Here is a 14,106-nt window from a genome sequence, read left to right on the forward strand (position 1 = left end):
AGTCCCTGAATTGAGCTGGATATCTACCAGAATATTCTGTACACCCATGAAATCAGCCTCTGATGTAAGATACACCTAGATTTCTACAAACAGAATACCCCAGGTGGTTGGTCTTTGAGGTATGAACCAGGGAACCATGACACACACACAAAGAGTGAATTATTACTCATCCATAAAATGAATGAAAGGGATGAAATATTGCTATGTACAAGATGGATGAACCCCAAAAGTGTTATGCTAAGAAGGCAGATACAAAAGATCACATATCGTATGAATATATGAAATATCTAAAATAGGTAAATCTATACAGATGGAACGCAGATTAGTGGCTGTTAAAGTTAGGGGAAGAGGGGAATAGGGAGTAATTAGTTAATGGGTACAGGGTTTCCTTTTGGGGTGATGAAAATGTTTTGGAACTAGAAGAGTTAGTGGTTATACAACATTGTAAGTATACAAAATGCCACTGAATTGTTCACTTTAAAGTGTATGATTTTCTTTTATGTGAATTTCACCTTAATTGAAAAAAACACAATGAGATATTTCAAATGTTCATAGCATTATTCTTCACAGCCAAAACAGTGGGAACCACCTGAATGTCTATCAGCTGATGAATGGCTAAATGAAGAGTGGTATAGTCACACAATATAATACTACCCAGCCATAAAAAGGAATGAGATACTGACATATATTACAGTATGGATAAACCTTGAAAACATTAACCTAGTAAAGAGGCCAAACATAAAAGGACACACACCGGTTTACTCCATTCATATGAAATGTGGGAATAGACATACCCATGTAGACAGAAAGTAGAACAGTGGTTGCCAGAGGCTGGAGGCAGACCAGAATGGGAAGGGACTGCTAATGGGTACCAGGTTTCTTCTTGGTGATAAAAAGTTTCTGGAATTAGATAGTGGTAATCTATAAAGAACTGCTCAAACTCAACACACACAAAACAGATAATCATGTCAAAAAATGGGCAAAAGACATGAACAAACACTTCTCCAGTGAAGACATACAAACAGCTAACAGACACACACAAAAAATGTTCATCATCACTAGCCATCAAGGAGATTCAAATCAAAACCACATTGAGATACCACCTTACACCAGTCAGAATGGCCAAAATCAACAAGACAGTAAACAACACGTGTTGGAGAGGATGTGGAGAAAGGGGAACCCTCTTAAACTGTTGGTGGGAATGCAAGTTGGTGCAGCCACTTTGGAAAACAGTGTGGAGATCCCTTAAGAAATTAAAAATAGAGCTTCCCTATGACCCTGCAAGTGCACTACTGAGTATTTATCCCAAAGATACAGATGTAGTGAAAAGAAGGGCCATCTGTACTCCAATGTTCCTAGCAACAATGGGCACAGTCACCAAACTATGGAAAGAACCAAAATGCCCGAGAAAAAGAAAAAAAAAAAAAAAAGAAAAAAAAAAAAAGAACCAAAATGCCCTTCAATGGACGAATGGACAAGGAAGATGTGGTCCATATATACAATGGAGGATTATGCCTCCATCAGAAAGGATGAATACCCAACTTTTGTAGCAACACGGACGAGACTGGAAGAGGTTATGCTGAGTGAAATAAGTCAAGCAGAGAGAGTCAATTATCATATGGTTTCGCTTATTTGTGGAGCATAAGGAATAAAATGGGGGACATGGGGAGATGGAGAGGAGAAGGGAGTTGGGGGAAATTGGAGGGGGAAACGAACCATGAGAGACTATGGACTCTGAAAAACAATCTGAGGGTTTTGGAGGTTGGGTGAGCCTGGTGGTGGGTATTATGGAGGACACGTACTGCATGGAGCACTGGGTGTGGTGCATAAACAATGAATTCTGGAACACTGAAAAGAAATTAAAAAAAATTTTTTTTAAGTGGTAATGTTTGCACAGACTTTTGAATAAACTAAGAAACCACTGAACTGTATATTTTAAGGAGGTGAATTTATAGTGTATTAATTACATCTCAATAATAAAATGTACTAGATCAGACAATCCATCTGAAAATAAAACGAACCTTGCATGATATATGAAAATTAACTAAAAACAGACCATTGACCTAATATAAGATCTATAACTATATAACTTCTAGAGAACAAAAAGGAAAATCTTTGTGATTTTAGGTTAGTCAAAAATTTCTTAGATAGGACACAAAGGGTATGATCCAAAAATAAAAAATTTGACAAGTTGGATTTTATCAAAATGTGAACTTCTGCTCTTTGAAAGAGCATGAAAAAACAAGGCATAAAATGGGAGAAAAATATGTAAAGCACTTGGAAGATCTGCACATAAACAAAAAGTATGAACTTTTTTTATGTAAGAATCAACATGAGAATATTTTTAAAATCCCTGAAAAATCAATAATAAGAAGACAAATGGAATTTAAATGGTTAAAATATTCAAAGAGACACTTAAACTTGTGAATAACCAATAAGCAGATGAAAAGATGCTCAATATTATTAATCACTAGAGAAATGCAAATTATGCCACAATGATATGCCAGTCTACATCAGCAGTTAGAATGGCCAAGACTCAAAGAACCAACGCTACCATGTGCTGGTGAGAATGCAGTGAGAGTAGAACTCTTCTACAGTATTGACGGAAGGCAAGATAGTACATATTCTTTGGAAAATAGCTGCTGAATTGTTTGTCAAATATGTATTTCCCATAGGATCTAGAATTCCAACTCCAGATAATTAGCCAAGAGAAATAAAAATACGTGTTCAGATGTGAACATTTTATAGGCTTTATTCATAATTGCCAAATGTCCTTCAAGTGGCAAATGGACAAAGAAATTGTGATATACCCGTATCATGGAACACAAACAGCTGAAACACACGACAAGAACATGGGAGAACTTCGAATGTCTTTCACTAAACAAAAGAAGCCAGACTCAAAGTGTTACACTTTATATGATTCCATTTATAGGATATTCTGGGAAAGACATAACTATAGGAACAGAAGCACAGGCCAGTGGTTGCCAAAGGATGGTGGTACAAGACGTTAAAGATAAAGAGGTATGAGGGACCTTCCCAAGGTGATAAAAGTGTTCTGTATTTTGATGTGTTGGCCAAAATTCACAGAACTGTACACTAAAAAAAGGGTGAATTTCACTATGTATAACTTAAAAGCCTGACTTCAGAAAAACATAGCTTTACAATAAACACACATTTGAAAAATATCAAATCAGACCCCCCCAAAACATAGGACTCAGTATAAGCATTACCATTTGGTCTAAGAGAACCTCTCTTTCAGCCCCATGAACTCACACTTTGCCTACGTTCAGACAAATAAAATTAGACAAGCGAAATGATTCTATGTTTTAATCAAAGACACAGAACATTTGCCTTCGCCATGTAACATTCCCTACATTCAAGCGAAAAGCATTCATGAATTTAATAGTATCCACCAATTTTCCAAATTTTAAAAAGCATATTTGAGGGCAAACTGACACCAGCAAGTCCTCACCATGGGAAGTAAGCTTTTTAAAAAGATTCTTAGGTTGGACGATTTTTCAAATCACTATAGCTTAGTCACTAAACCACTGATTACATGACAGAGAGGTGAACTATATATATCAGAGCTTGGGCTCAGAAACTTCTTAAATTACAGGTTCACACATATATGGTTCTGGTAACATGAATACTATTTAATAGGGCCAGAAGCCAAGCAGCAATCAAGGATCAATGGTTATACAGACACGTGTCGCAGAATTTACCATCTGGGGTAGGCTAATTCTCCCTGACGCTCCAGATGATTCCGGATGACAGTGATACATAACCTTTATGTTTTTCAAATTTTGGAAACACAAACAGCAATGCTTTAAAGACCGGCTTTTGTTTTATTTTAATAAGAGTATTTGTGTCTCTGGCCATTCTATCTTTTTAGAACCCAGGAGAGAGTATCTTACAAATGAGTGACAAGTGCTAACAGGTACTTAGGAAGCCTAAGTTGGCTTTTTAAAAAACAAAACAAAACAAAACAAAACAAAACAAAACAGCACTGTCAACAATGATCTCTTTGCCTCCCAAAGGGCCATTGAGGGACTTCCTGGCTAAAATACTGAGTGAACACTAGGGCCAGAGGCTGTCGTGACTCAGTGGCCAACACCAGATGCTTGAACGCGGCCCAGCAGCAGCCCCGTGCCGGCGCGGCTGGAGCCGTGACCGGAGCACTCTGCGGCGCACCCACCTCAGTAGCTTCTTTCCCCCTCCACATCCTGGTAATCAACTGAATAACCCATCTCCTCAGTAAAATAAGCTCATACAGGAGGCAGAGATACAGAAGGAAACACAGTGAAATATCAACAAATAAAATGCGGAATACCTTGTTTTTGGCTAATTCCTTTTCCAAATTGCATTTTTCTTGCGCTATTTCTTTCTCTGTTTTATCAACCTGCCCGAGGAGGGGAAACAAAGAAAGGCTCAGTGTCAGCACGGCGGGCAGGCTCTACTACAGCAGACACACCCTGCTCACGGATACCTACACTGCCGAGATAGCACATCCTCTCAGAAAAGGGGCCACTCAGGGAGTCTCTGAGGCAGAGCAGACTTCACAAATAGCCCTGAAATTAGAAAGACACGTCTGCACGTCAGACTCTGCGGGTTCCTTCCTCAGCAGGAAGACAGAGCTGCTCCCCCTTAACCTCCACTATCCCATGCCTTCAGGGGAAATCAGCTTTTTAAATCTGACACCTTTGCTACCATGAGGATATGTGAGCCACTAGTTAATGCTGTGCAAGGGCGGGCTGTTTGGCACAGTCTACATCACATGCTACCGGACAGAGATTAGCCACCTCAAGATTTCTTTAATGGGCAACTCAGACTAACTGCATCTGGGCTGTATTTCTTATCTTTGGCACTTAAAAGAGTTTTAAAACAAGATCACCACCACAACCAGGAGGTAACATAAATCTGCTGCTACCCACCTCTCCCTGAAATCTTTCTTTCTCCTCCAGCAGAGACTTCTTCTCCTGGATTGATGCTTCCAGTTCACCGCGCAGTCTTGCAATAGTTGTTTCTAGCAGCTCCTTCTGCAAGGCTGTCCTCCTCTCCGCGTCCTGTGCTTTCTGGGTACACTGATTATGCTCAAAAATTAAATGGTCCCTGTAAGAAGAGAACGAGGAGACATGAGCGTTGACTGAGAGTTCTTTATTTAATAGACCCCCGTTCTCCCAGAACACGCTGGCTGAGAGCAGTTGCCAAAACGTTCTAACAAAACTAGTTCCTTGAGGGCAAAGTCTTTATTTTATCTTTGTGTCTGGCCCAAGAAATGCAGAATTAAACGTTTCCATTAAAGACAAGAAATACAAATGCGAGAACAAAAGATACAGAAGTTGCCTAGTTTACTTACAGATGTGTTTGGAGTTGGATTTTCTCATTCTGAACAGTCTCTAGCTCCTTAGTGATACTGGCATGGGCTGCATCCAGGAGTAGGTTTTGTTCTTGAAAAGTCTGCGTCATCATTTTCTTCTCTACCTGAGTTTTGGAAGTAATATTAAAAGCTGAGATGCCAGGAAGTCATTTAATAGGGTGCCACTGAAAATGACTGATCAAAGATAGTGACTTAGCTTTGAGAGATACATTTTTATATACATAAAACCTCTTTTTAAAGAATTTAATGTTCAGGTTTCTCTTTGTCCCCACTCTCACCTGACCACAATTCTGTCATTTTATAGCTCTACCAGGCAACAGTGAAGATGCATTATTTACCCAGGCTGCTGCAAAATTTATAAAACTCTTAACATGAATGTATTTTTAGATATAAAATTCTACTAGGAATATTTTGGTACTTCAAAATTGTAATATAATACATATTTTTAAAAACAACATCAATATGTATAAAGTGAAAAGATCTCTTCACTTACACTCCCCCTCCTTTAAAATAATCCCACTTCTCCAGGGGCAATCATGTTAATAATTTGCTGTGAACTCATTTGAAAATATTTGAAATTTCACTCAGCTACTGTTACAGAAGCACTATATGGGAATACCTAGGAGATATTGTGGGTTCACTTCCAGACCACCACAATAAACCTAGGCAAATAATTTTCTGCTTCCCACTGCATATACAAGTGATAGTCTATTAAATGTGTAGTAGCATTATGTCTTAAAAAAAAGCAATGTACATAACTTAAAAACACTTTATTGCTAAAAAATGTTAACCATCATCTGAACTCTCAGTGAGTCATAAACTTTTTGCTGGTGGAGGGTCTTGCCTTGGTGTTGATGGCTACTGACTTATAAGGGTGGTGTTTGCTAAAGGTTAGAGTAGTTGTGGCAGTTTCTTAAAATAAGACAATAAGGCAAAATAAGACAAACAATAAAGTTTGCCACATTGACTCTCCCTTTCAGGAGCTATTTCTCTGTACCATGTGATGCTGTTTGGACAGCATTTTACCTACAGTAGAACTTCCTTCAAAATGGGAGTCAGTCCTCTCAAACCCTGCTGTTGCTTTATCAACTAAGCTTATATGATATTCTAAATGCTCCGTTGTCATTTCAGCAATCACAGCATCTTCACCAGGAGTGTTAAGAATCCATTTTCTTTGCTCATCCATAAAAAGCAACTCCTCATTCATTCAGGTTTTGTCATGAGTTTATACCAATTCAGTCACATCTTCAAGCTCCTTTAATTCTAGCTCTCCTACTATTTCTATTATATCTGCAGGTACTTCTTCCACTTAAGTCCTGAACTCCTTGAGGAGTTCAGAACTCCTTGAACTCAATGAGGGTTGAAATCCAGTTCTTCAAAATTCCTGGAAGTGTTAATGTTCTGGCCTCTTACCGTGAATCACGAATGTACTTAAAGGTATCTAGAATGGTGAATCCTTTCCAAAGGTTTTCGATTTCCTTTCGATTTCCCAGATCCATCTGAGTAATCACTATCTATGGCACCTATAGCTTTGTGAAACAGATTTCTTAAATAATAAGACTTGAAATTACTCCTTGGTTCATGGATTGAAGAACAGATGTTGTATTAGCAGGCATGAAAACATTAATCTTGCCCATCTCTTTCAGAGCTCTTGGGTGACCAATTTTGAAAGGAATCTTTTTTTCTGAGCAGGAGGGCTCAACAGTGGGCTTAAAATTTTCAGTAAATCATGTTGTACCAGATGTGCTGTCATCCAGGCTTTGTTGTTCCATTTATAAAGCACAGGTAGAGGAGATTTAGCATAATTCTTAAGGGTCTTAAGATATTTGGAATGGTCAAGGAACACTGGCTTTCACTTAAAGTTGCCAGCTATATTGGGCCCAAACAAAGTCAGCGTGGAGCTTTCTCTTCAGTGAGTGGGCCAAGCAACAGATGCACAGATGCAGATTTTTGTGAAGAACCTGAACCTTACTCTGACCCTGTAGATTGTGCCCAGTGACACCACTTAGAATGTCAAAGCCAAGGGGTGCCTTGGCGACTCAGTTGGTTAAGTGTCTGATTCTTGATTTCAACACAAGTCATGATCTCAGGGTCATGAGAATGAGCCCAGTATCAGGGCTCTGCACTGAGCATGAAGCCTGCTTAAGATTCTCTCTCTCTGGGATGCCTGGGTGGCTCAGTTGGTTAAGTGTCTGCTGTAAGGGCCTACTTAGCCAGAGGGAGCCATTTTGAGTTTATGCAGTGAACTTAGATTGACCCTGCTCCTCCCAGAGGAACTTACTTGCAAAGCCCAGATACGAGGGCGGGTCAGGCCAGGTGGAGACATCCAATCAGTGGGGCACCGCATATATCTACTAGGGTAAATTGAAATTCAATTGGCCACCTGTGTGTGATCTAGCATAACTGTGCAGTTTTCTCTGTGTATTGCAATCTCATTGGCCACCTGTGTATAGCCAGGCTCAACCATCTCTATAAAAGTTAGTCTGTGAGGCTGGGAGAGGTCACTTCTTTGTAAGAGATGCCCCAACTGGTTGGTTTGATTCTTGATGCTTGGCGCGAAATAAAGCTTTGCTTGATCTTGCTTTGTATCAGTCTTGTTCCTTTGATCACGGACCCCAACATCTGCCTTTAGCTCAGGTCATGATCCTGGAGTCCCAGGACGGAGCCTCAGGTCAGGCTCCCTGCTTAGTGGGGATTCTGCTTCTCCCTCTTCCTCTGCTCCTTCCCTCATTCCTGCTCTCTTCTCTCTCTCTAATAAAATCTTGAAAAAAAAGGGGGGGGGGGCACCTGGGTGGCTCAGTGGGTTAAAGCCTCTGTCTTCGGCTCGGGTCATGATCCCAGGGTCCTGGGATCGAGCCCCGCATCAGGTTCTCTGCTCGGCGGGGAGCCTGCTTCCTCCTCTCTCTACCTGCTTGTGATTTCTGTCAAATAAATAAATAAAATCTTTAAAAAAAAAAAAAAAAGATTCGATTTCTCTCTCCCTCTGCTCCTTCCCTGCTCTTAAAAAAAAAAAAAAAAAGGTCAAAGCCAAAATCCAAGACAAGGAGGGCATTCCGCGACCAGCATTATCTGATTTTTGCAGGCAAACAGCAGACCATGGTCACATGTTCTGAGACTACAACGTCCAGAAAGAGCTCACCCTGTGCTGGGTGCTTTATCTGCGGGGCTGCATCATCGCATCATCAAGGCCTACCCACCTCTAGCTCACCCAGAAATACAACTGTGACGAGATTGCCTACTCCAAGTGTTGTGCTTGCCTGAAGCCCACACGGTCAACTGCTGCAGGAAGCACAGCCACACCAACAACCTGTGCCCCGAGAGGATGGTGAACAAAGGCCCTGCTGTCAGCTTTTTCTTCACCCACAGGTCAGCCTCCTGCCTGAGCCACATGGCCCTGAAGCTTTAATAGTTTCCCTGACACTGAGTGGGAGAAAAACAAAAGACCTATTTTGAAGCCAGGCATTGACTTCTTTCTAGTTATGAAAATCCTAAATAACCTCTTCCAATGGCGTCTGTTGTTTAATGTAGCCACCTTCATTGATGATCTTCTAGATCTTCTGGAGAACTTGCTTCACCTTGTACTTACATATTACAGAAACAGCTTCTGTCCTTAAACCTCAGGAACTACCCCGCTGGCTTCCTACTCTTCTTCTGCAGCTTCCTCACCTCTCTCAGCCTTCATGGAGTTAGGGTCTTGCTCTGGCTTTGGTCTAAGGGAATGTTGAGGATGGATGGATCTTCTATCTAGACTACTAAAACTTTTTCCGTATCTGCAATAAGGCTGTTTCACTTTCTTATCATTCATGTGTTCACTGGAGTAGCATTTTTAATTTCCTTTAACAGCTTTTCCTTTGCCTTCACAACTTGGCTCAATGTTTGGTGCAAGAGGCCTATCTTGCTTTTGACACGCCTTCTTCACTAAGCTTAGTCATTTCTAGCTTTTGATTTATAGTAAGAGACATGAAACACTTCCTTTCGCACGAGCACTTAGAGACCATCATAGGAGTTATCTACTGGCCTAATCTCAATATTGTTGGGTCTTAGGAAATAGGAGGTCTGAGAAGAGGGAGAGGTATGGGGAAGAGCCGATCAAAGCAGCCAGAACACAGAAAATATTTATTAAGTTTTCCATCGTAAATGGGCATGGTTTGTGGCATCTGAAAACAATTACAATAATATATCAAAGATCACTGATCACACATCACCAGAACAAAAATAATGAAAAAATTTGAAATGCTGTGAGAAGTACCAAAATATGACAAAGAGACATAAAATGAGCTAATGCTGTCGATAAATGGCACCAGTAGACTTGCTGGATGCAGGATCGCTATAAACCTTCAAGTTGTAAAAAATGCAATCATCTACAAAGCACGATAAAACAACATATGCTTAGGGGCGCCTGGGTGGCTCAGTGGTTAAGCCGCTGCCTTCGGCTCAGGTCATGATCTCAGGGTCCTGGGATCGAGTCCCACATCGAGCTCTCTGCTCAGCAGGGAGCCTGCTTCCCTCTCTCTCTCTCTCTGCCTGCCTCTTCATCTACTTGTGATTTCTCTCTGTCAAATAAATAAATAAAAAATCTTAAAAAAAAAAATAAATAAAAAACAACATATGCTTATAATTGTTTTGCATAATTTATTTTCTCTGGCTCACCGTTTTGGACTTCTCAAAACAACATTTTTAGACACATCACTTCTACCTACAATTTATAAAACTTTTTCAAGTATAGTACATATTAACAATTACTTCTGTACACGTATTTTAAAACACTTTTATCTTAACAATACTTGACTGCAAAGCAAACCTTCACACCTTTGGAAAAAAAAATCCCATCTGTGTAACATTCCAAAGTTAAAAAGTGTTTGTGACAGGATTACTTCCACGCATCACATTATTCTACTATTACATTATTCTACTATTGTTAGTCCCTGAAAGTAGAGATTTTATTTTGTTCAGGACTATAATCTCCTCTAGACCTAGTACTGTAACAACACAGAGTAAACATTGGTTTTACTTAGTGTTACACTATGTGCAGCAGTAAGCACGATGGGAAATAGCAAAGATGTGTAAGAAGGAAGCTCACAGTGTTATCCAGGAAATGAGCCATGCAAATACACTGCTACACAGTGCAAACTAGAGAGGTAGTATAATGCAAAAATTAAAAGCATGGACTCTGGAGTCAGACCTTGGTTTCAATCCAGCTCTACCCCTTACTAGCTATGCGGCTTCAGACAAGCTGATCTACTTCCCTAAACCTCATTTTCCTTATTTATGAGGATAATAAATATTCCTCTACCTACTGGATGCTAGAATTAAAGGAGGTAATATATGTATAATCATTAGTATAAGGCTTGCTATACAGTAAGCACACTCTCCAAAAAGTGAGAACTATTATTATGAAAGTCTGTTTAATGTCCTAGGAGTAGGAGTTAACAGAGAAAACTCATCCTTCTGGTTTGAGTGATCAAGCTTCCTTATGAATTTGAGGCTTAATAAATAGAATTTGAAATAGCTGAAGATGAAATAAAGACCTTTCTCAGTCAAGGAAACAGCATAAGCAAAATGGGAAAACCACAGGTGTCTGAGGAAATACTGAGTATTTGGGCCAGGTAATCACTTTTCTTAAAATAATGGTATTTGAGAAGAAACTGTCAAGAAAGGACTGAGCATAAGGCTAAATGATCCCTCTGATGAAAATTGAAAACCACTAATAAAAAATAAAGTAATTCAGAAAATTTCTTGAAACTATTAAAATATTTTATATATCCAATTGGTCATACACATTTCCTAATTTCTTAGTCAAGGGGTTTTCTTGTGATTCTATCAGAAATGGACAAGTTTTAAGCGAATACCTGCAGAATGGCTTGATGGTCAGCAATAATTCTGGCATTTTCCATACTAACAGTCTCAAGCATGCTGTTCAGCTCTGAACACTTTCTAGTCAGCTGGTCATTCGAAACCTAAGATGGTATACACAGCAAGTTACAGATCTCTCCAGTAAATAATTACTTTTACTTACCGCATTTTTTTTAAAAGATTTTATTTATTTATTTGACAGAGAGAGATTACAAGTAGGCAGAGAGGCAGGCAGAGAGAGAGAGGAGGAAGCAGGCTCCCTGCTGAGCAGAGAGCCTGATGCGGAACTCGATCCCAGGACCCTGAGACCATGACCTGAGCCGAAGGCAGTGGCTTAACCCACTGAGCCACCCAGGCGCCCCTACTTACCGCATTTTTAATGTTATAGTATTTCACTCTGTATGTGAACTTAATTTACTTATCTCCAACTGGTATTTCATTAGATAATACTTTCTAATATTTGGAGTCAATACCCCACATAATTCTCAATCAAAGGAGAAATTTATTTGGTGGAGCGACCGAAGCATTCAATAATTAGCTGTTCACAATTTTGAACACTGTTGAGACAGAGTAAGACATCTACAGAATGGACTTCACATTGTAGATGCCTGGCCAGTACTACAGAAATTCAGTCCCACAATTAGATGAGTGTTCAGAATTGTTTAGCGAATAATACAAATTGTCTAAGTTCTTTCACCATCAATTACAGTATCCACAAAAGCAAAATATAGATAATTGTACCTTTTCACAAGACAGATCATCCAAATTAAAACTAAGATCTTTTGTACAAGGAATCTATCATATAATTCTGTTGTCTTTTTGACATTTGAAATTTTTATTCCTGTGGAAAACATTTATCTTATTAGTTATTTTTGCAAAGTGTATTTGCCAAGGATCCTTTTTTTTTTTTTTTTTAAAGTAGGCTCCTCATCCAGTGTGGAGCCCAATATAGGGCATGAACTCATGACCCTGAGATCAAGACCTGAGCTAAGATCAAGAGTTGGGTATCCATCAGACTGAGGCATTCAGGCACCCCAGGGATCTTACCTTTAATGAAAAGATTCTTCAAGAACGGGAACAAATAACAATAGGATCAATTAAAAAACACTCAAAAAATGTTAAGAAAGTAAAGAAATGAAAAACTATCTGGAAAGCATAAGTGGTAGTATAGTAAAGAAGGAAGGCCCATGTTCAGGGGCATTTGAAAATTATAACCAAATGTAGAAACTATTCACTAAGGAATACCTAGGGGTAAGACAAAGATAAACTCTTGATCCTTGAAAAGAAATAGTTAATTTTCTTTGAAGCCAAAGTGTCTGAGCTCAAATTCTAACTCTGTGACTTATTAGCTATGTTTGAACCTCTCTGTATATATCAACTTCCTTATCATTAAAATGAGAATAATAAGTTTCTGTAATAGTGCTATTATAAGCATTGCAATTTGTTAGTAACATAAGGTGCTTATAATTATGCCTGGAACACAGAATGAGTTTGGTAAATGTTAATTACTACTATCATAGCAAAAGTAGTAATTTTCATTATTATTTTATAAAATAACACATTTATTTTCTATTTCCTTTATCATAAAGAGAGCACAGCAACATTATGATCCCAGTATTGAAGCAATCAAATCATACTAACAAAAAGTTCTTTTAAGTGATTAATACAATTTCATTGACCCTATGAGAAATAACTTGTTTGCCTACACACACACACACACCCCATTAGCTAAATTTGGAAACCACCATCCTACAGAAAATAATACACAGTACTCTAAAATCCAGTAAGTACTTACTATGTTCCTACTACGCTGTTTGTTATAAAACATACAAAGAAAGTATAAGCATAGCCTGTAGCACTGGACTGCTTAGAAGTTCATAGGCATAGATGAAAGCTATATATTTAATGAGCAAAATATAAAGCAGACAAAGGTAAAATGTAGATTAGTGCATGATTTAGTAGTATATCTCATATACTTACGTGTCACAGGAGATTTGGTGAAATGGGAAATGTAGTTAATGTGATAATGGTTCATAGATGAAACAGATTTTAAGAAAATTTAAAAAATGGATCATGGCAATGGTATGAATGCATACAATTAGAATCAATTTTGGTTCTTGGTTTTTTTTAACTGAACAAAATTATGTTAACATGTAAACACAAAAATTGGAAGATTTATCTGTGCTTTTTTTTTTTTTTTTTTGATGAGGAAAGGGTAGTTTCTTCAATTAATGGTGTTGGGAAGACTAGAGAGGCATATGCAAAAGAATGAAACTAGACCACTATCTTGTACAATACATAAAAACTAATTCAAAATGGATCAAAGACTTGAACATAAGACCTGAAACCGTAAAACTTTTAGAAGAAAACATAGGTAATTTTCTTGGTCTCACACTAAAAGCAAAAATAAACAAATAGGACTATATCAAACTAAAAAGCTTCTGTACAGCAAAGGAAACCATCAACAAAATGAGAAGGCAACTTGCTGAATGGGAGATAATATTGGTAATCATGTATTAATATCATATATCTAATAAAGGGTTAATACCCAAAATATATAAAGAATAAAACACAGTAGCTTAAAAAAATCTGATTAAAAAATGGGCCAAATGGGGTGCCTCGGTGGCTGAGTGGGTTAAAGCCTCTGCCTTTGGTTCAGGTCATGATCCCAGAGTCCTGGGATCGAGCCCCGCATCGGGCTCTCTGCTCGGCAGGGTGCCTGCTTCCTCCTCTCTCACTGCCTGCCTCTCTGCCTACTTGTGATCTCTGTCAAATAAATAAATAAAATCTTTAAAAAAATAAATGCGCCATAGATCTGAACAGACATTTTTCAAAAAAGACATACAAATGGCCAAGAGGTACATGAAAAGATGTTC

At 38.6% G+C, this 14,106-nt stretch overlaps 1 protein-coding gene across 14 annotated transcripts in view; it reads right to left on the minus strand.

Moving 5' to 3' along the window:
- The window catches only part of CCDC150 (coiled-coil domain containing 150), an 85,282-nt gene that overhangs the window by 47,440 nt on the left and 23,736 nt on the right, over window positions 1–14,106 (minus strand). For all 14 annotated transcript variants that reach the window (XR_014300177.1, XM_082689027.1, XM_082689025.1 and 11 more), the window contains 4 exons: window positions 11,227–11,334; window positions 5,357–5,481; window positions 4,932–5,109; window positions 4,331–4,399 (listed from right to left, as the gene is read on the minus strand). Coding sequence is in view for 13 of the 14 variants with exons in the window: in XM_082689027.1 (XP_082545153.1) it covers window positions 4,331–4,399; window positions 4,932–5,109; window positions 5,357–5,481; window positions 11,227–11,334 (480 nt within the window). In the remaining variant the exon portion in view is untranslated. The remainder of the gene's footprint in view (window positions 1–4,330; window positions 4,400–4,931; window positions 5,110–5,356; window positions 5,482–11,226; window positions 11,335–14,106) is intronic.

This window comes from Mustela nivalis (assembly GCF_964662115.1).
Source record: "Mustela nivalis genome assembly, chromosome: 11".
NCBI lineage: Eukaryota > Metazoa > Chordata > Mammalia > Carnivora > Mustelidae > Mustela > Mustela nivalis.